The 20,550-nt window shown below is 37.8% G+C and overlaps 1 protein-coding gene across 1 annotated transcript in view; it reads left to right on the top strand.

Annotated features, from left to right (window-relative positions):
• Nucleotides 1-20,550, top strand: part of GOLPH3 (golgi phosphoprotein 3) — a 60,493-nt gene that overhangs the window by 37,643 nt on the left and 2,300 nt on the right. Inside the window, exons 2-3 of the mRNA XM_028097986.2 lie at nt 7,837-7,968; nt 11,959-12,073. Coding sequence (XP_027953787.1) covers nt 7,837-7,968; nt 11,959-12,073 — 247 coding nt within the window. The remainder of the gene's footprint in view (nt 1-7,836; nt 7,969-11,958; nt 12,074-20,550) is intronic.

Consider the following 20,550-nt stretch of genomic DNA (forward strand, 5'->3'; position numbering starts at 1 on the left):
GGAGTGGGGTATTCATCCTTTCTGATGGCTGAGTAATACTCCATTGTACATATGGACCACATCTTCTTTATCCATTCTTCTGTTGAAGGGCATCTCGGCTCCTTCCACAGTTTGGCTATTGCGGACATTGCTGCTATGAACATTGGGGTGCATATGGCCCTTCTTTTCACTACATCTGTGTCTTTGGGGTAAATACCTAGTAGTGCAATTACTGGATCATAGGGTAGCTCTGTTTTTAACATCTTGAGGAACCTTCATACTGTTTTCCAGAGTGGCTGTACTAATTTGCATTCCCACCAGCAGTGTAAGGGGTTCCCCTTTCTCCACATCCTCACCAACACATGTTGATTCCTGTCTTGGTAATTTTGACCATTCTCACTGGTGTGAGGTGGTATCTCATTGTGGTTTTGATTTGTATTTCATGATGGCAAATACAGTTTTTTAAATTTACCTTTGTATCTCTCTTCTATATGGATTTGAAATACCATCTGACTTTCAGCAGCAGAACTTCCACTAGTTAATTTCTTATCAGATCTGCTAGCAACAGATTCATTCTTTGTTTCACATTCATTTTTGAAGGATAATTTTGCTGAGTATAAATTCTTGGTTGATAATATTTTTTCTTTCAGCACTTCAAGTATGTTATCTCAGTGTCTGCTAGTCTCCAGTCTTCAGAGTTTGCAGTGAGAAGTTAACTGGTAATTGTATTGTTCTCTTATATGTGAGAAGTTGTTTTGTTATGCTGCCTTCAAGATTTTTCTCAACAGTTTGACTGTGATGTATCTAGGTTTGACGATCTCTTTGTGTTTATCCAGTTTGGAGTTTGTTGAGCATCTGGATCTTAGATGAATATTTTCCCAGTTTGGGAAATTTTCAGCTGTTACTTTTTCTGCTTTCACCTCTCTTTTTGAGACTCCTTTTACTCCTATTCTGGCAGTTTTGAAGACCTCAGTCTCTGGTTTTCTTCATTTTCTTTCTCTTTTCTTTTTTAATTGAAGTATACTTGACATTCCTCATTTTCTTCTTTTTTCTTGCTGTTCTTCAAATGCAAGTTCCTTGATTCTCTTTTTTTTTTTTTTAAAGATTTTATTTATTTATTTGAGACAGAGAGAATGAGAGAGAGAGAGCACATGAGAGGGGGGAGGGTCAGAGGGAGAAGCAGACTCCCCGCTGAGCGGGGAGCCCGATGCGGGACTCGATCCAGGGACTCCAGGATCATGACCTGAGCCGAAGGCAGTCGCTTAACCAACTGAGCCACCCAGGCGCCCACCTTGATTCTCTTTCATTTCAAATCTGTTGAGCTCTTCTAGTGAACTTCTCATTTCAGTTATTAATTTTAACAACAGAATTTTCATCTCTTTCCTGAGAATTCTGTATTTGATGAATCATTTTGTTAATGAGTCATTGTCATTTTTTCCTTTAATTCTTTAAATATGATTTCCTTTAGTTCTTATCAGTTACTTAGAATGTCCCTCAAATTGAATTTGTCTGTTTTGTAAATAGTTTTTTAATGTGTGTGTGTTTTTTTTTTTAAGTGTGTGTGTGTTTTTTTTTAACTTTCTTAAGGTTGGGGATATCAGGATTTAATTTACTTTTTTTTTTCTTCTGATTTTCTTATTTTTTTGTTATGTTAATCACCATACATTACATCATTAGTTTTTGATGTAGTGTTCCATGCTTCATTGTTTGCGTATAACACCCAGTGCTCTATTCAGTATGTGACCTCTTTAATATCCATCACCAGGCTAACCCATCCCCCCACCCCCCTCCCCTCTAGAACCCTCAGTTTGTTTCTCAGAGTCCATAGTCTCTCATGGTTCATCTCCCCCTCCGATTTCCCCCCCTTTATTTTTCCCTTCCTGCTATCTTTTTTTTTTTTTTAACATATAATGTATTATTTGTTTCAGAGGTACAGGTCTGTGATTCAACAGTCTTACACAATTCACAGCGCTCACCATAGCACATACCCTCCCCAGTGTCTGTCACCCAGCCACCCCGTCCCTCCCACCCCCTACCACTCCAGCAACCCTCAGTTTGTTTCCTGAGATTAAGAATTCCTCATATCAGTGAGGTCGTATGATACATGTCTTTCTCTGATTGACTTATTTCGCTCAGCATAACACCCTCCAGTTCCATCCACGTCGTTGCAAATGGCAAGATCTCATTCCTTTTGATGGCTGCATAATATTCCATTGTATATATTAATTAGATGAGATTAATTGGAATGTAGCACTTAAATTGTAAGTGGCATTTGTTTGATTGATAAGTCCTAATTTGCTTTCTTACAAATGATAACATGGGTGGATTGGACTGCTGTTTATTTATGAAATAAGCAGATGCCCTTATTGTCATTAACAGACTAGTTAAGTGCATGCAAATTTGAATTTTTTAGCCATGCACAATATTTGTTGGCCTATGTAAATCTTTTAGTTGTAGTTTCTATGCTTAGAGACCTTTGTCAGATACATAATGTCAATTCATTAAATTCCTTTTAGCTTTATTAGAAGTTACTTGTGGGTGCCTGGGTGGCTCAGTTGGTTAAGCATCTTCCTTTGGCTCGGGTCATGATCCCAGGGTCCTGGGATCGAGTCCTGCATTGGGCTGCTTCTCCCTCTGCCTCTCTCCCTCTCCCTCTCCCTCTCTCTCTCTCTCTGTCTCTCATGAATGATGTAATGTATGGTGATTAACATAACATAATAAAAAAAATAAAATCAGAAGAAAAAAAAAGTAAATTAAATCCTGATATCCCCAACCTTAAGAAAGTAAAAAACACACACACCCCTAAAAAAAAATACACTAAAAAACTATAAATTCTTAAAAAAAAAGTTACTTCCTTGCTAGAACAAAAATCCCTTCAAAGTAGTTTAAGATAAGGAGATGCAAGTGTTCAGGAGTACAGCCCAAACACATAGGAAAGGTTCTGTTGTTAGGATGCTATTCTGTATGTGTGTTTGTCTCTGTAGGTCTGTTTCTGTATGTCTTGGTTTGCCTCAGTGTTGTGTGTTCTCTCATTTCTCTTCTGCATCTCTCTTCTGTTTTCCATTCCGTTTACCTTCATTCTCAGACTGTGTTTGAACAAAATGGCCGGTGGCATTGCAAGCCACATAATCAGTTAGAACTCATATGCTAGTGCCCATGCCCAACCATATGACCAACCCAGCCTCTGTGTCCCCAGGTTAGATTCCCAGGAGGGAAACTTTGATTTGCCCATCCTGGTCCAAGTAGATGTGACAGGGCACAGTTTTCTCTTTCTGTAGAATCTGAAGATCAGGGCAAAGTTTCAAAATAGGGTATGTGAACCAAGAGTGGTTCAACTAGTACAACTTGACTAGTACGACTTTTGGATTGGGTTTGGTAGTAAACAACAAATGTTTTGGTAACCTGGTATTTTCTTTTGCTGAGGAAAGTCTGTTTAGAAACTAAAAACATTGATCACACCAGAATTCAACATTATACAGAAGATAGATGCTTAACTGACTGAGCCACCCACGAGCCCCTGTGGGGTTGATTCTTAACATAAAGCTTCTCATTAAGCACTTCTGGAGCTTGTAACTCAAATGGTGAGAACTCAGTGTTTGCATTTTTAGGGGCCCAATAAAACACCCTTTTCCCCCATTCAAATTGAGCCACTTGAGAGAAATAAAGGGAATCAGGCAAATAGAGATCCAAATAAGTATCATCTTATCACTGAGAAAAAGCTGTGTTGGAGGTTGTTGCTTAGACATGTAGCAACGTTGGGCTTTTTATAGTCTCTTTCCCTTAAATGTAGACCTTGGAAGTGCCCACCAAGGGAAGAGTTGTGTCTGCAGAGCATGTCCCCAAGATCATTGCCTCATTTGTTATTGTACCATTCATTTTTTCTGAATGGCATACTATATGATAAAGATAATTTATCTCAGTTTATGTTCCACAACTTCAGGATGTCTGCCCTAAAGTTTGGCCATTTGTCTGAGTGAGTCTGTGATGCCGGGGACTCTGAACAACAAAAGATTGATTGAAGCAGAACTCTGTAATTAATTAATTTAGCTGGCATCCCATTGGGAAAGTTTCTACTTACCTGGTTATTATTTGTTGTTATTCAAGTAGAGGTGCTTTGAATTAGTTTCCAGGGACCTTGGAATCCTTGTCTCTTGTGTTCTATTCTGAGTTTTGTTGGAAGCCTTGTGAGCTGCACATGGTATCTTTAAATGTGCCTGTTACTGATTTTCTAGCATCCCAGCTCATCAGTATGATCACACTGGGGTCTTAGTGCATCCTCTATTCTTGTATGTCCCCTCTTGTTTTGGACCCATGAACCTAATGAAGTCATGTTTCTCTGGATTTTGTGGGAACATCTCTGCTTGGAATATCTCTGCCTCTCCCATCCTTATGTTTGAAAATACTGGAACTGATTTCTGATCACAAACTTGTAGGGTCCCAAAATAGTTTTCTTGTGGTCTTCTAACCCCCAGTTGTTTCTTCTGCAGCGAGTGGGGGACATCCTCAAGGTCCGATGGCTGCTAGTATTCTTAGTGCAGCTGCTGCTGCTTCATCAGTACGTGGATAGTCTGGCCAGTGTGGTCTTCCCTTAGTGTGACCCTGAGCTTTGAGTACCTATCCTTAGACCAGCCACAGGCATGAAGATACTCCATTGCTGGTGGTAGAATCTCAAACCCTTTTAGGGATCTGAAATAATCTCTGACTTCTAAGTGCAAGAGCTCTGTGGTATCACTGAATACATAATCATTATTGGGGTTTCTTTACCTTCTCACAACATGGTTGCAGATGTATAGAGTTGTGCCTTTTGAGCCAAATCATAAACTGCTTTATATTGCCAGGTCTTCCTCACCTGTTTTAACTATTATAAGTGCCTGGCTTGCTCTGCTTAACAGAAATTTTTATGTAAATGTTTATGGGTGCACAAACTCAACATGCCCTGAGTATATAACCATCCTACCTGGATTACACGTTCTTGTAATTTGTTTCGGGGGGGTAACGGTTTGTCTGAGGACAAAATCCTTTGGGCAGTGGTTGTTATTGACCTGCCCTTATAAAATCTTTTTACAAGGTAGGTAGGTTAGATTGGTGGCATGCCTGGATATGGTTATCCAGTCTTGTTACCAAGTTTTCAGTACTCCAAGTAACTGCTGACAGGTTGGACCCTAATTCGTCACTACACTGCTCTGGAGTGTGGGGCCTTTGCCACATGTCTCTTCTCTCTTCCATGGGTTTAGGTTAATTCAGTAGCTGTAATATGACATTTCCTTTAAGGTATCATCTTACTTTGAAATGCATCCCAATTTTAGAGATACTTAACTTTTTTTCCCCCACAGTTTTATTGAGAAGAATGGACAAAATACATCCCTGTGTAAATTTAAGGTGTAGAGCATGATGGTTTGATTTACAAATAATTGTGAAATGCTTACCAAAGTAGATTTAGTTAATATTCATCATCCATATAGAGATTGTGAGCTTTTAAAATGTATGTTTTGGGATTGATGAGATGTAGTTTTAAGATTAGCACTAGAGATGAAAGATTAAAGGGCTCCTTAGCATTTGTAACTGAGTAATTTCGTCACCACTGCTGGTCTGTTGTACATGTGTTGGGGCATGAATTCACTGCAGAATCTTGCTGGTCTGTGTCACGGCCAGATTCACTTGACTTTCGTACAATCTACTGCTTTTCCTCTAATATACTTAATTTCAGGGGTGGCATTGTCATCTGATTCAGTTACACCATTCAAATATTTAGAATTAATCTTGCCCTTTTTAGTGTTCCTCCTCTCTCCCCTCCCCCAACCTGGTTAATTCTTGATCAGTTTTGCCACAGAACTGTCCATGCTCATTTGTCAGCTTTCCCATGTGAATTTAATTCTGTTTAAGTATATGTCTTTTAGTGGTAATGCCCAAAAGCCATTCACTGAAATGTAGATCTTTAAAGTCTGTTATTAAAGACTCCATTTTGCTAACCTCTCTGGGTATACCATAACCTTGGGAGCAGTTGAGGTTGAGACATAATTTTTTTTTTTTTAAAGATTTTATTTATTTGAGAGAGAGAATGAGATAGAGAGCATGAGAGGGGGGAGGGTCAGAGGGAGAAGCAGACTCCCTGCTTAGCAGGGAGCCCGATGCGGGACTCGATCCCGGAACTCCAGGATCATGACCTGAGCCGAAGGCGGTCGCTTAACCAACCGAGCCACCCAGGCGCCCGAGACATAATATTTCATCCTCTGCTAGCAAATGTGAGTTTTTCAGTATTGTTCATCTGGAATTTCCAGGCTTGTAGACAGAGACAGGGTGTGGTACTGTCCACATGCATTACTGCTTCACGAGGTGTGTTCTGTTGTTTACAGTTTGTAAAGGCTTACCTGGGAGCTCCAGCTCCATGTCCAGGTCAGTAGAAGCCAGACATCTGTAACTTTGATTTCATGTGGAATTCATTCCCAGGCTTCGCAGGACTTAAGTTGGCATGGATACACAGACCATGGATTTTACCTAACCTCTGTAACTTACTGGTCTCACTAACCACGTCGCTAAACCTCTGGCAGTCTTATTTTAAAAGATTTTATTTATTTGAGAGGGCGAGAGAGCACAAGCAGGGGAAGGGGGAGAGGGAGAAGCAGGCTCACCGTGGCAGTCTTATTTTAATCAGACCCCTACCATTTATTAAGTTTAAAAGTATTCTCTCAAATCCAGTCAGTTTCTGCTTCCCCTGCCTCATATTTAAATTGGCCTCTTTAAACCGATATTTTGTTTATTCCTTTGTGGCTCTGTTAATCTAGATTCTCACTTTTCCCAAAGCCTTTTCCCTCAGGATTGGTAGTTGCATTAGGCTAATTTAAGTCCCTGTGTCAATAGTGGAATCCCATGGACCTTGATGGTTGGTCAGTTATCTTCTGATACACAGGGTGACCACTGTGACCTGGCAAAGTACCAAGATTGACCTTGAAAGAATGACAGATTCAAGGGGCTAGGTCCGCCCCCCCGCCCCCCAGTCCTAGGCTATCCGTTCTTCACAGGATCAATTAGCCTGCTCTCTCTCCTACCAAGATTATATGTTACCTTGTTCTGAGAACCCAAGTTCTGCTTTTTCCTGAGTTGGATACTTTAAATTAGTAGATGGCAGACTTCATGGCTTCATATTTTGGAGAACTCCAATTATTCACTGAAAAAGTGCCCAGACTTCATCTGGTTGATTTGATAGAAGCCCAGATCTCTAGATGTCTGTCGGTCTCATTCTGTCTGGTTGTTCTTCCACCTTGGATGTTGCCCTTAAATGTCTCTTGGGGGGGGCAGTCTGATCACTTTACAATGCTTGTTATTCGAACTTTAGGCATGGGCCTTCATAAATTTCTTAGTATATTTTTTCAAAATTAGCTTTGTGTTTTTATACTAAAAAAGCATTGAATGAATGATGTTTTAATTCTCTATGAGGCCACAGTGGGCTAGATTGTTCTTCCTGAATTTTTTTAAACTTGCCCACACATACTAATAATAAACTGCTGTCATCAGGGGTTAACTGAGGGAATGAGCCCAGGTCATTGCTGTCTGAAAGAGCCTCCTTAACATGTAACTTAATGAAGGATGAAAGACATTATCTTTTTAAACCTCTGACTTCCAGAGTTATTTATCTGCATATAAGGATTAGTGGTGGAAAGACGATAAACACCTGAAAAATCTAGGTTAGTAATGTATAATAATTGTAATTTTTTTAGTATTTTATTTAAAATTATAATTATGAAAAGATACGAAAGGTAAAAGGCACCAAAAATAACTTTGGCTAAGGATATTTCTATTTTTGAGTCTGAATTCAAAGTAAATTAGCTATTTTGTTTTCTCTCCCCCCCTTTTAACTAGGGTTACACATCATTTTGGAATGACTGTATATCGTCTGGACTCCGCGGCTGTATGTTAATTGAGTTGGCCCTGAGAGGAAGGCTACAGCTCGAGGCTTGTGGAATGAGACGGAAGAGTCTGCTGACAAGAAAGGTAAGAGTTTTAAGGAGGTGGTGCTGACTGAAAATGCAGGTTTCTATTAATGGATTTAAAGAATTAAGTTGATTTTAAAGGTAAGGCTTTATTGGAAATCATCTTTCCATGCCTTTTTTGCATTCTTTGTTTCTTGGTCCTTTGTACATAACGACTAATGTAATTAATTCATCGTTAGACTCACTGGCCCCTGCGTCTTGCATGTTCAGAAAGACTGCAGACTTCATTTGCTGCTTCTGAAAGCCGTACTTTGGAAAGACTTGACATAACTTTGTTTTAAAATTGAAAGGTGTTACCGTGCAAGTGAACTATCTATAGGCTGTTGGACTTTTTAGCAGAATATGAATACTTTTTAGATCTCTACCTTCTCTACTGTAAAGGTCTGTGTAAATAGTTATTTTTTAGAATTTTTAACTCCAGCCTCCATCTCAGATATTCAAGACTGTTTCTCTTCTAGTCTGTCATTGTGTTTCTTGGGGCCATGGTGTTTCAAAACTTTTTTTTCCTTTAATACAGCATCTTAATGAAATCTACAAAGTTTTAGGTGAGAACTGAACATTTTTTGCTTGATATGCCATAATCCTATAGGAAAGAAAGCCACATTAACGGCTTTCTTAAAAGTTCTATGCAGAATAAACATTGTATAGCAGAATGTACTCCTTATGCGATTTTTTTTTTTTTTTTAAGATTTTATTTATTTCACAGAGCGAGCAGAAGCAGGGGGAGCGGCGGGCAGAGGCAGAGTGAGAAGCAGGCTCCCGCTGAGCAGGGAGCCCTGACGTGGGGCTCGATCCCAGGACCCTGGGATATTATGACCTGACCCGAAGGCAGATGCTTAACCAACTGAGCCACCCAAGCACCCCTCATTTTTTTTCCTTAGAGTTTAAATAATTTTCTTTTTAAAAATGTTTTCTCTGTGCCTTTTTTTTCTTATATGCTCAGAAAAAAACTAGCATTATTAATTTTCAAACGTGCAGATACATTAAGTAACTCCATTAGACTCTGCCTTGTGCTTCAGTCTGGACTGGTTATGGTTTGGTTTTATTGGGACTTCCTGTCTCATTTTACTGCTTTCAACCTCCTGTTTCTAGATCTAATATTTTTTCCCATCCTTATGGCAGGAAAATGTTTTGATATTTTGCATGCCTGAAAATTTCTTTACTGTACCTCATTTTCATTTGACAGTTTGGGAATAGAATGTTAGATTTAAATTATTTTCCCACAGAATTTTGAAGTCATTTCCCCATTGCCCTCTAGTATACAAAGTTGCTATTAAAGTCTGGTGCCCTTTTGATTTTCATACTTTGTGTGATACCTGTTTTCCTATCTGGATCATTTCAGATCTTCTGTTTATTCCTGGTGTTCTGATATTGTACAATATACCTTGATGTGGGTCTTTTAAAAATCATTATTCTGTGCTTGCTTTGGCAGCACATATATTAAAATCATTATGCATGGGTTCTTTCAATCTAGAAATGTTTAGTTTTGGTTTTATCAGTTTTCTTCTATTTCTTATATCTTTGCTCTATTTTCTGGAACTTTAAGTTTGATGTGGACCTCTTGACTAGTCTTTTTTCTTTCTGTTTCTTAGTTTCTTAGCTTTATTGAGAAATAATTGGCATTGGCTTGGCCTCCCTTACCTTTTTTTAACCCTCTTTTGAGTTTTTTTTAATGTGGTTCTAATGTTTTTGATTTCCAGGAGTCTTTTCTTGTGTTTTGTTTTTGTTTTATCACGACCTCTTGTTTCATGGATGTGGTATCTTCTTTTAAATCACTGAGAATATTATGGCTCTTTTGAAAATTTCTTTTATATGTTTCTTCAAGTTTTTACTTTCTGTCTTTTGGTTTCTTTGATGTTGAAGGTTTTCTTTTAGTATCTTGTCATTCTTGGTTAATTGTTCACATTTAAGACTGAGGCTCCCCTCTAAGGTGCAGTACACTAAATAGAAATTAAAGGTGTGGGCAGAGCATATTTATTAGTGGGCCACAGATTGCTGAATTTTGTTAAGGGGTTTAGAACTACCCTGAGGCATTGAAGAGTTTTAAGCAGAAACTGTGAAATAACATGGTAAGACTTGCCTTTTAAAAAAGATCAGTGAGGAGAATGGATTGAAACTAGTTTGGGAAAACTAGTTAGGAAACTTAATCCAAGTGAAAGATAACTAGATTGAGTGGAGTAATTGCAGAGGTGATGGAGCAGAGTAGTCCCAGCTGGAAGAGAATGAGGGGACAGAATTTCATGAGAAAAAAGATCCATCTGTACCCAGGTTATTATGACCTGATAATAAGACGCGTCTCAGAGGGTGGGCATGAGGTGGGTGTTGAGGCCAGATTGCAGTGAATTGAAGGAATAAGTGGGAGGTCAGAAGTGGCATGACCACGTTGTATAAACAGCTTTTTTCTGCCTTGGTTCTCCTTTTCTTGTACTCTATCTGACCCCTTACAAAAAGCATGGTCCAGAGTAGTACTGTCTAGTAGCACTTTCTGTGATGATGAAAATGTTCTGTATCTGCCAACACCATAGCCACTGACCACATGGGTCTGTGAGCCAGACACTTGAAATGTGGCTATGAGATTCAGGCATGTTGTAAATAAAAACACACTGGATTTTTGAAAACTTACCTTGAAAAAAGAAGAATGTAAAATATCTCAATTTAAAAATATTTATTACATGTTAATATTTTGACTATAGTGGGTTAAGTAAAATATATTAAAATTTCATGTTTTTTTTCCTTTTTTAATATAACTACAAAAATTTTAAAAGCTTTATGGCCTGCATTTGTTATTCTAATTATATTTCTGTTGGGTCACGCTGTCTCACAAATAGCCTTTTAGAAGATTGAGCAGAAGGGTAAAGGACATGTGTTGAAGACAAGTTTAAGGGAGAACTGCTGCGTTTAGAAAATAATATTTTAAAATTGTATGACATTTTAATAGCTAACATATAGATTAAAATTTGGTGTTATCGAATTTCAACCAAAAATTTGTTGCTTAGCCAAGAACCCAGTGCTGGCTGCAGAAATCTAATACTTGGCTAAAGCAGTATATAGCATTTTCTTTTTTTTTTTTTAAAGATTTTATTTATTTATTTGACAGAGAGCACAAGCTGGGAAAACAGCAGGCAGAGGGAGAGGGAGAAGCAGGCTCCCTGGTGAGCAAGGATCTCATAATGGGGCTCCATCCCAGGACCTTGGGATCATGACCTGACCTGAAGGCAGACGCTTAATTGATGAGCCACTCACACGCCCCTATAGCATTTTTTCCCCTCATTCCCTGGCTTTGTATTTTTCTACTTTTAGGTGGATTCTGTATCTTAGCTTTAAAAAGTTTTGTGGTGTTTAAAAATTTTGTTACCAAACCTATTGGTATTTCAAGGTTTCTGCTAGTTGCCACAATTTTGAAAAAAACTTTCTCACCCCTAAATTATGTTTCATATTTAAATCTTTATCTTTCATTGTGGTATAAGCTCTGAGGAGCCAAGTCTTACTGAATTTTTAATTCTATTTGGTTAACCAGTTGTTTCAATAACATCTGTTGAAAAATTCATTTCTCCACTGCTCTAAAATGCCACCTTTATCATACTGAATTGAGTAAATAATTATATATAATTGAGTTTGTTTCCATAACTAATAAATGTTTAAAAAATGAATTTCTTGATTAAGTAGCCCAAGGTTTAGCAATGAAAAGAATTAACAGTGAGTAAAAACTGTTCTAGCCTTTTGCTTTACTAATTCTTGCACAGTAACTTTATTTGCATTCATGATTGTGGCTAATCTGGTTAGGTTTAAATGTTGGATATCTTTTTTTTTTTTCAATGTTGGATTTCTTAATAGAGAATTAATTTAAAATCTGAACCTTGACACTACATGAACACACTAGGGACTTTAAGTATAATGAACTATTTGTATAATTGTCTTAAGTTTTTCATTTAAAGAGATGGTCAGAAGAAAGAATTAGTGGATTATTTGATTCTTATTGCTTACATTTTAGGTGATCTGTAAGTCAGATGCTCCAACAGGGGATGTTCTTCTTGATGAAGCTCTAAAGCATGTTAAGGAGACTCAACCTCCAGAAACGGTCCAGAACTGGATTGAATTACTTAGTGGTAAGCTTTTGTGTATAAACTAAAAGCTGAATTCTGTTTAAAAGATTTTTGTAAAAGCTTAAAATTCTTTTGAGAGAAACTTTACACAAAATGGCCAAAAGCTTGTTTAGTTATATATAATAGGCAGACTTGAAAGTTATTAGTCACTGGATGGGGAAAATAGTGGTTTTAAAAATTTCACCCCCTCTTAATAAGACTGAGCAGATAGATGTTCAATGAAACATAATATTCTTCCTTAGAACTTCCACCTTTTTAATCAAAATTACCTCATGCTACCTTACCACAGGGTAGACTAAGTTAAGCTGTGATAACAGACAACCCCCAAACCTCCGTCGCTTTAAACAACAGTTGACTTTTCACTCATGTTATAAGTAGTCACAGGCCACTTCATTCTCACTTTGGCAGCCAGGCAGGCAGATAGAGCTGCCACCGTCTGGAGCACTGTCTGTCACTGTCATAAAGGGAAGATGAGCATAGCCAATCATTCAGGCTTGGAAGTTTCTGTTCAGAAAGGACATGTGGTCCCGGTTTCATTGGTCAGAGCAAGTCATGTGGCCTCCCCTAACTTTAAGGAGACAGGAAAGTGCAGCGGTAGGAAGGAGAACCTGGAATACTTGGTTGACAGCACTGGTGACTATTGCATTTACATTAAAGTTATTTGCATATTTGTCTAATCTAGATAGAGAGCCTTGAGTATAGGACCTAAGTGTAGAGTATAGGCCGAAAGTTCTCTTGCTCTTCCTCTTTACTGTTACATAAAACATGGCTTCTGTGTACATGTATTATTTCAGTTCATGTTCAAACATACTGCTCTTTAACTTTTAAAAGCATTTGGGTGTTGTTAGATTGGTGATTAACATGTCATTTTTTCTCACAGTTTTTTTAACTTACAGTTTCTAAAAATAACCCTAATATTCTCTCAGTAAAAGATTTTGAGTTTTGCATCTTTGTTTATTTAAAAATTGAATACACATATTCCATTCTTAGCTAATAGGCAACAGTGGCACTTTACACTTAGGGCAGTGTTCATTTTGTTTGTTACTGATAGAAAACAGACTTACTCACAAGGTAGTTTTGATGAATTTTGCAGTTTTTCTCTTTTGACCATCCTCTTGTAAATCTTCTAATAAAGGTTCTTTTTACTTCGGTAAAGAGAACTTTAACTCAACCCTTTTTCCCCTTTGGTGTTGTGTCCAATTATAATTTCTTTTGCAGGAATCTTTTAAAATTAGTTTGCTCATTTGATCAGAGTTTGTTTGGTTAAAACTAGATTGCTTAGCACCTACCAATACTGTATGTCACATGGCCCAGCATGTTGTCAACCCTCTTTGAGTTAGCCTTCCACTTAGTACCTGTTGGTGATACATGGCCATTTAACAGAGACTCAGTGAGGGCTTTAACGTTAACTCCATATGTTAAATATTAGCAAATATTTTTTCAGATAAAAGTAGAAGTGCTAAAAATTTCTCACTGTCCTTGATAGATCATTTTGTACTTTTTCTGAAGATCACCTAAGCAATCTTTGGGTCATGCTCATGTTGGCCCATTACCACTTCTGGTCGTGCAAATTGGAATTTGTAGTTACGTTCTCAGCTGGCTAAAGGCAGGGTTTTTCTAAGTTAACTTTTTGGCAGGTAGGTCAGAGTGGTGTTCTTTTATGGAATGTAGTTGGGTCTTGTGTTAATGTTATTGATACCCATTTTGGTACCATTCAGCACTGTGGAGATGTTTTCAGACCCCTCTGTCCATCGGCAATCTCTGTACAAGTTTATGTCAGATGTGCTAATAGCACGTTGGGATTTGGTTTACTAATCTGTCTTAGACAACCAGATTTCCTTTGACAGTTTATGTATCATGCAAGTATGGCATGCAGGAAGGTTGACTTTCAACATATAAGGTGGTTGTAACTGGTCCAGTACTTGATATAAATGCTAATTGAACCAAGTTGGGCTGTTGCACTGTTCTCACCTGATTGAAGAGCAAAAAGATGGCACAAGTCTGTAAGATTTTCTCAGAAGTATTTATACACTTAAGAGTTTGTGAAACAAAATCTTTGTCAAAAATTATCTCATGCTACTCTGTACTGGATAGGCTATGTTAAGCTGTGGAAACAAGCAACCCCAAAGCCTCAGAAGCCTTAGGACTTCTCACTCATGCTGTGAGTTGGTCACAGGCCACTTCGTTCTCAGTAAATGATTCTGAGTGTCCATTTGGATTGGGAATTCAGAGTGTCCATTTGAATTGGGAATTTGGATCAACTGCGGGGCTAATTGCTTAGAACAGTTTAAAAAAAAAAAGCAATATCCTGTGAAGTTTAGGATGGCCATCAATGCTCGAATATCACCTGTAGCACCTTAGTCATGTGTTCCTGACATACATTAGGAATGACCTGTAATTTTAGCCTAAAGTAGGGAATTCAGAATGAGAGGAGAAAAACATATTTCTTTTAAATTGAGAAAGCATCTACTTCCCGCCTAATGAAAGTACTGATAGCTTGGTTGATTTTTCTTAAAAAAAAGCATTTTTTTGGCGGGGGGGGTGTAAAACATAACACTTACCACTTTGACTTTTTAAATGTTCAGTTTTGCAGCCAACTTGTTAAATTTTAAATTCTTAAAATGTTGCTTCCAGGTAATGATTAATATCAGATCCCAGTTATTGCAGCTTTACTGACATAGATGCTGTAAAACTTGAAGTCCTTCCTATACTGAAAGCATCCATCTTAAAGCCCATTTGGGGAACAATTGTGTATTTCTTTTAAGATTTTATTTATTTGTCAGGGAGAGACACAGCAAGAGAGGGAACCCAAGCACTGGCAGGCAGAGGGAGAAGCAGGCTCCCCGCCGAGCAGGGAGCCTGATGCGGGACGCGATCCCAGGACATGACCTGAGCCGAAGGCAGATGCTTAACTGACTGAGCCACCCAGGCGTCCCAACAGTTGTGTATTTCTAATAATTTGATAACAGATTAGGTTTTAACAATACGGTTCTCTGAAAGTACAGTAGCTCAGAGAAAAGAAATCCTTGGGAGCTTTAGTCATTGGAAGAGGAAGCAGAACTTGGATTAGACGTTTGAAGGGTAAGAATGAGAGGAGATGGAAGGAAGTGCTCTTGTTCAGAGGGGCTAGAGAGAGTGGTAAAATTGGTGGGCCTGTCTGTCCTCATGCAGCTAAGTCTGGTATTGCTCCTCGCTTGTCAGGACTGTGGTCCTGTGCTGTATTGTTGGCGGATATGTGCCGAGGAGGTGAGAGTCTCTGCAGAAGAGAGCCTGTTGGTCTGGTGGTTTACCTGTGAGGCAGAGAAGATGCATGGGGGTGCCTAAGGTCTGACAGAGGGTTCTTTTTTACTTGAGGTGGCGGTACCCAGGGGTTCATATTACTATTATTTACACTGTACATTTGTACGTGCTAAAACTACCAGTATATTTTAAGCATTTATATAATCTCATTAATTTAAAAAATAATAAATATACATATATTTGAGGCAAAGACTACTTACCGTTTTTTTTTTTCCTACCATACTTACTGTTTTTAATTTTTGACTTTCGGAGATCTTGACATGTAGTTGATCAGTTTGGTCACAAGGTGTCACTAGACTGCAAAATTTATGAACAAAGCTGCTTTTGGTTTTGTAACACATGTCAAGGAATATCGAAGTTTTTTTGCAGCAAAAATCATTAAGGTACCTCTCAGTATGTCATTTTCACGGAAGTAATTGCTGGGCAGTGGACGTAAATAACCTTTTCTTCTCTGTATGTACTTCTCACCATTTCCTTTACAAAAAAGTGAACTACAGATACATTCTATACATTTTAATTTGCTTGTATAACTTATAAAATCTTTTCACATTAAGAATAATTTAGGAGCTGATGAATAACAATATGGACCACAGTAACATCTTTTAATCCTAGAGTTTTAAACACTTAAGTAATCATGCATTTATTACAAAGTATTTAAAAGGTATCTGATATTCTGCTTAAATTGAAGCAGCTAAATCTTTAGTAGCTGTGATAGTTTAAACATTTATTGTATATTCACTCATCCAGCTACCGCCCCATCCCAATTTATACTGGTGTCTTAAGTGTGCTAATTTCAGGGGTGACTTTATTCTTTTGATTTAGCTTAATTTATTATTATTTTTTAAAACAAAAGGCAGAAATGTCAGGATGCCAAGGCACTTTCACCACTCAGTTATTTCATTGTACCTTTTTTGGGGGTGCCAAGAATAGTATTAAACAACATTTGCATTTTACCCGCACTGTTTCAGCCTTCTGCATGTGAGATTTCTTCATTTTTTTCAAATATCTGAGGAGGTCTGAATAACATTTGTACTGGAGTGAGCAGGTGAGATTTGCCCCCTTTGAGGGAGTTGCTGCAAAGGGGGATGATGTCCGAGCCCCTTTTTATTACTTCCTTTGGGGCAGAAACTATAGCCCATAAGAAGGTCCACTCATAAATGGAACACCTTATTTGAAGGTGGGCCTGTGTTTAGGCTCTTCTCGTTTTTAGTAGCAACACTAAATTGTACCATATTTTGGAATTGAGAAATTTCTCATAGGAATTTTGTAACCAGTATTTTGTTCCATTGGTTGTAATATATAAGATTTAATTGTGAATAAAGTAGGTAAACCTTAGTATGACTTAGGCACAATAAACAGTAAATTATAAACTGCTAATCCCATTCACTTCCTGTGAGAAAAGAAAATCATTGTGTAGCAGCATTAGAGGGATTTTGTGTTTTTAGGTCTGCAAAGAGGTGCTTAACTGTGGACTTCTCAGAATAATCCTGATCCTCCCTCCCACCCCCCATTTTTTGAACTAGATAGCCAAGATATTCTCTGAGGCATGCAATACCCTTCTGTTTGACTAGTGAGTTGCCAGGGAAAAGTACTACTTTGATAATTGACAAATTTTTATAAGCATAGTTAGTTAATTTTAAAGTTGAACTATTATTTATGGGCTTCTACATAAATTTGGCTATTGATTATTTTATGTTTATTTTAATTTCCAAAAGTCAGAAGAAGGTCAGAAAACACAACCTAGCCAATTCTAGCCTAGTGTATTAGGCTGCCTACCACAAGCCAATGATAATAGAAAACACAAACCCCAGACTGGTGAAAGGTACAGCAGGCAGGCACTTGTTGGGGAGATAATGGGTTGGTACAAACTTAAAAAGTGGAAATTGTAGCACCTGTGAAAGATGTGTGACTCCATTCCAGGGCTCATTAGATTCTGCATATAATTGTTGCCTAGCCACTCTATTGTTTCTTTTGCCTGTAATGCAGGCTCCTCTTTTCTTTCCTTTTTCTTTTCCTTTCCTTTTTCCTTTCCTTTCCTTTCCCTTTTTTTCTTTTCTTTTCTTTTGTTTCTTTCTGTCTCTCCTTCCTTCCTATTTATTTATTTGAGGGAGAGAGTGAGAGTACGGGGGGGGGGGGGCAGTGGGAGAAGCAGACTCCCCGTTGAGGAGGGAGCCTGACACCATGAGGCTTGATCTCAGGACCGTGATGATGACCTGAGCTGAAGGTGGACACTTAACCTACTGAGCCACTGAGGCGCCCCTCCGCTTTCTTTCATAGGCTGTTGATTCCTGAGGGACTCAAGATTTAGTTTGACAGTTCTTTCTCCTGTAACTCCATAGAAATCCCCCTACATCAAACCCAAATAATTTCTTACTCCCTCTGGGCTCCTTGTTACACAGTTTTTATGATCCTACGCATCTTATTCTTGCTAGGATAATTATATTATGGATGTTTCTTTTATACCCGATTAAGAAGTTTTTCAGAGTTAGAAATGTCTTATGTTTGTATTCTTAGTATCTAATAATTTAGGCATTTAAGTCTTTCTGTCAGAGTGTCAGAGTGCTGATTCTGCACATAATAGCTAACATTTGTTGAGTGTTAACTGCGTACCAGGCTCTGTTCTAAGAACTTGGTATGTCTTTAGCTCATTTAATCCTCCCTGATGAGGTGGGTAGAGTTGTTATCTTGACTTTACAGATGAGGAAACAGAGGAATGGAGAAGTTAAGAAACCTTGCCTAGGGTCGCACAGCCAGAAAATGACCAAGTTAGAATTCAAATCTAACCAGTCTGGCTCCAGAGCTTGCCTGTTACAACCGGTTATGCGATAGTGCTTCATCAAGTAACTTTTAATCATTTCTTAACATTAAACGTAGGTATGGGCTTGTTTAACACTAGAAATTGCAATAAGTAGAATTTCATTTATTATTGAGTTACATTTTTCTTTTTTATGATTAGGTTTTAAAATCTAATAGGGCCCCAAATACATTACTTTTCCTTTTTAAGGTTACCAAGGAAATTGAATGCAGTGATCATTTTTCTTTTGTGGACGCTGATTTGCTAGGGTTTTTATAGAAAATACTGTTACTACTGTTTAATGCAGGAAGTGACTTCAATTTACTGATAATTCATGGTACCAACCTTTCGTTATTTGACAGTTTTCTTTCAAGTCCCTAGTTTTACAGAGTGAATCACAAAATGCAAAATGGTACTTCCAGATCATTTATTCTGTTTTTTTTTAAAGATTTATTTATTTATTTAGAGACACAGAGAGAGAGGGAACACAAGCAGGGGGAGTGGGAGAGGGAGAAGTGAACTCCCCACTGAGCAAGGGAGCCCGATGCGGGGCTCGATCCCAGGACCCTGGGATCATGACCTGAGCTGAAGGCAGACACTTATGACTGAGCCACCCAGGTGCCCCTCAGATCATTTATTCTTTAAGAAAAATAGCTGTTATTTTCTCTTCATTGCAATCATGTTTTCCTTTAAATTATTTAGATATTTATAATAGCTGTTTTAAAATCTTTGCTAATTCCCTCATATAGCCATTTCTGGGTCATGTCTGATTTGGTTCACTCTTGCTGTTTAATTTCCCCCCCTTGGTTTGGGTCACAATTTTACAGGGCTACTAATTTTTATTCGTTGCTGGACATTGTGCATGCTACGTTGTTGAGTGCTGGATTCTGTTGTTTTTCTTTAAAGAGTGTTGAAATTTGTTTTGGTAGGCAATTAAGTTACTTGTGGATCACTTTGTTTTTAAGCTTTATTGGGCCAGGTCTAGAACAGTCTTTTCTCAAGGACTAGTTTAGGCCTACTACTAAGGTGTGATCCTTCTGGAGTCCCTTCTGAATGTCCTGGCTGTTCAGTGAAATCTTTCTACTCAGTTTGCTTGGCACTCAAATTTGCCCCAGCCCCATGTGAACCCTTAGAATTGTTCAGCTTACAGCTTTCGGTAGTTTTTCTTTGCCTAGTTTTGCAGTTTTTCACCTTAACTTGTGTGGCTTTGTTTTCAGGCATACTCGGAGGAACACCATACGGATTTCTAGAGCTCTTGTTCTTCATAGCTCCCTCTTCCAGTACTCTGCCTTTGTATTTCAGCTGCCTTAGCTTCCTGGAACTCTGGTCTCTACCTTTTTAAATTTTTAAATTTAAATAAAAAAATTTTATTTCTGCCTGTTTAAACACAGTGTTACTCCTGTGGTCTGTTTGAGGTCTTCTCTCCTGCTTTGCTGCCTGGGATGCACCTTTAGATAGTAAGCTTGGGTAGTAGTATGGCTCACTTAGGTTTCACTCAAGGGTCACCACTTAGGGCTGCCTTTTGACTAGCACTGGAAAACAGTTGTTTAATATATTTTATCTGGGTTTCTATTTGTGTAAGGTCAGAGGGTCTAATTGTTTTAAAAGTCCAGGACTGATTGCTCTTACCATATCCCCATATTCTTTAGTGTTAAGTCATGGTAAAATACTCTTTTTATGGCCAACTGAATAGTAATATATTTCAAGATAGCACTGTTCACTAGAACTTTCTATGATGATGGAAATGTTCTATTTCTGTGCTGTCCAATCAGTAGACACTAGCCATACATGGCTGTTGAGCATTTTGAAACATGGCTAGTACAACTGAGGAACTGAATTTTTTATTAATTTAAATTTCTTAGTGGTTAGTGGTTAGACAGTATAGTTTATTTTCTCTCAATATTGTAAAATTTCAACCTTATAGCTTTTGCCTATAATGAAAGTGTCTGTGGTTGATCTTTAACGTGTTCCAGTTTAGAGAATTGCTATAGTATTTTTTTCAAATTAAAAAAAAATACACGTTCTTTGGAGATCATTTGGAAAATACAGAAAGTACAAAAAAGAAAATTTGTCACACATAATCCCAAAGAAAACCAAGGTTAGTATTTTGATATATTCCTTTCTAGTCTTCTATAGAAAAAAAAAATTATCTTGGTGAAAATTGTTTGGTTTTATTTTAAATATTTCTGTTTTGAAAGGAAATGTGCATAGGTGACAAGATTAAAATGGTGAAATGTTTTGCCCTTCTAGAATTAGCTTTATATTATTTGTCATCAGAGAATAGCATTGTCTAAATAGGCTTTCCTAGCTTTGTAGGCCAGGTATATGTAGCAGTTTCTGGAATAGCATATTAATCAGGAAACTTTTTTTTTTTCTTTTCTTTATT

The sequence above is a fragment of the Eumetopias jubatus genome, unplaced genomic scaffold (assembly GCF_037043125.1).
Source record: "Eumetopias jubatus isolate StellerSeaLion01/CBP00866 unplaced genomic scaffold, mEumJub1_p1.0 scaffold_5, whole genome shotgun sequence".
Lineage (NCBI taxonomy): Eukaryota > Metazoa > Chordata > Mammalia > Carnivora > Otariidae > Eumetopias > Eumetopias jubatus.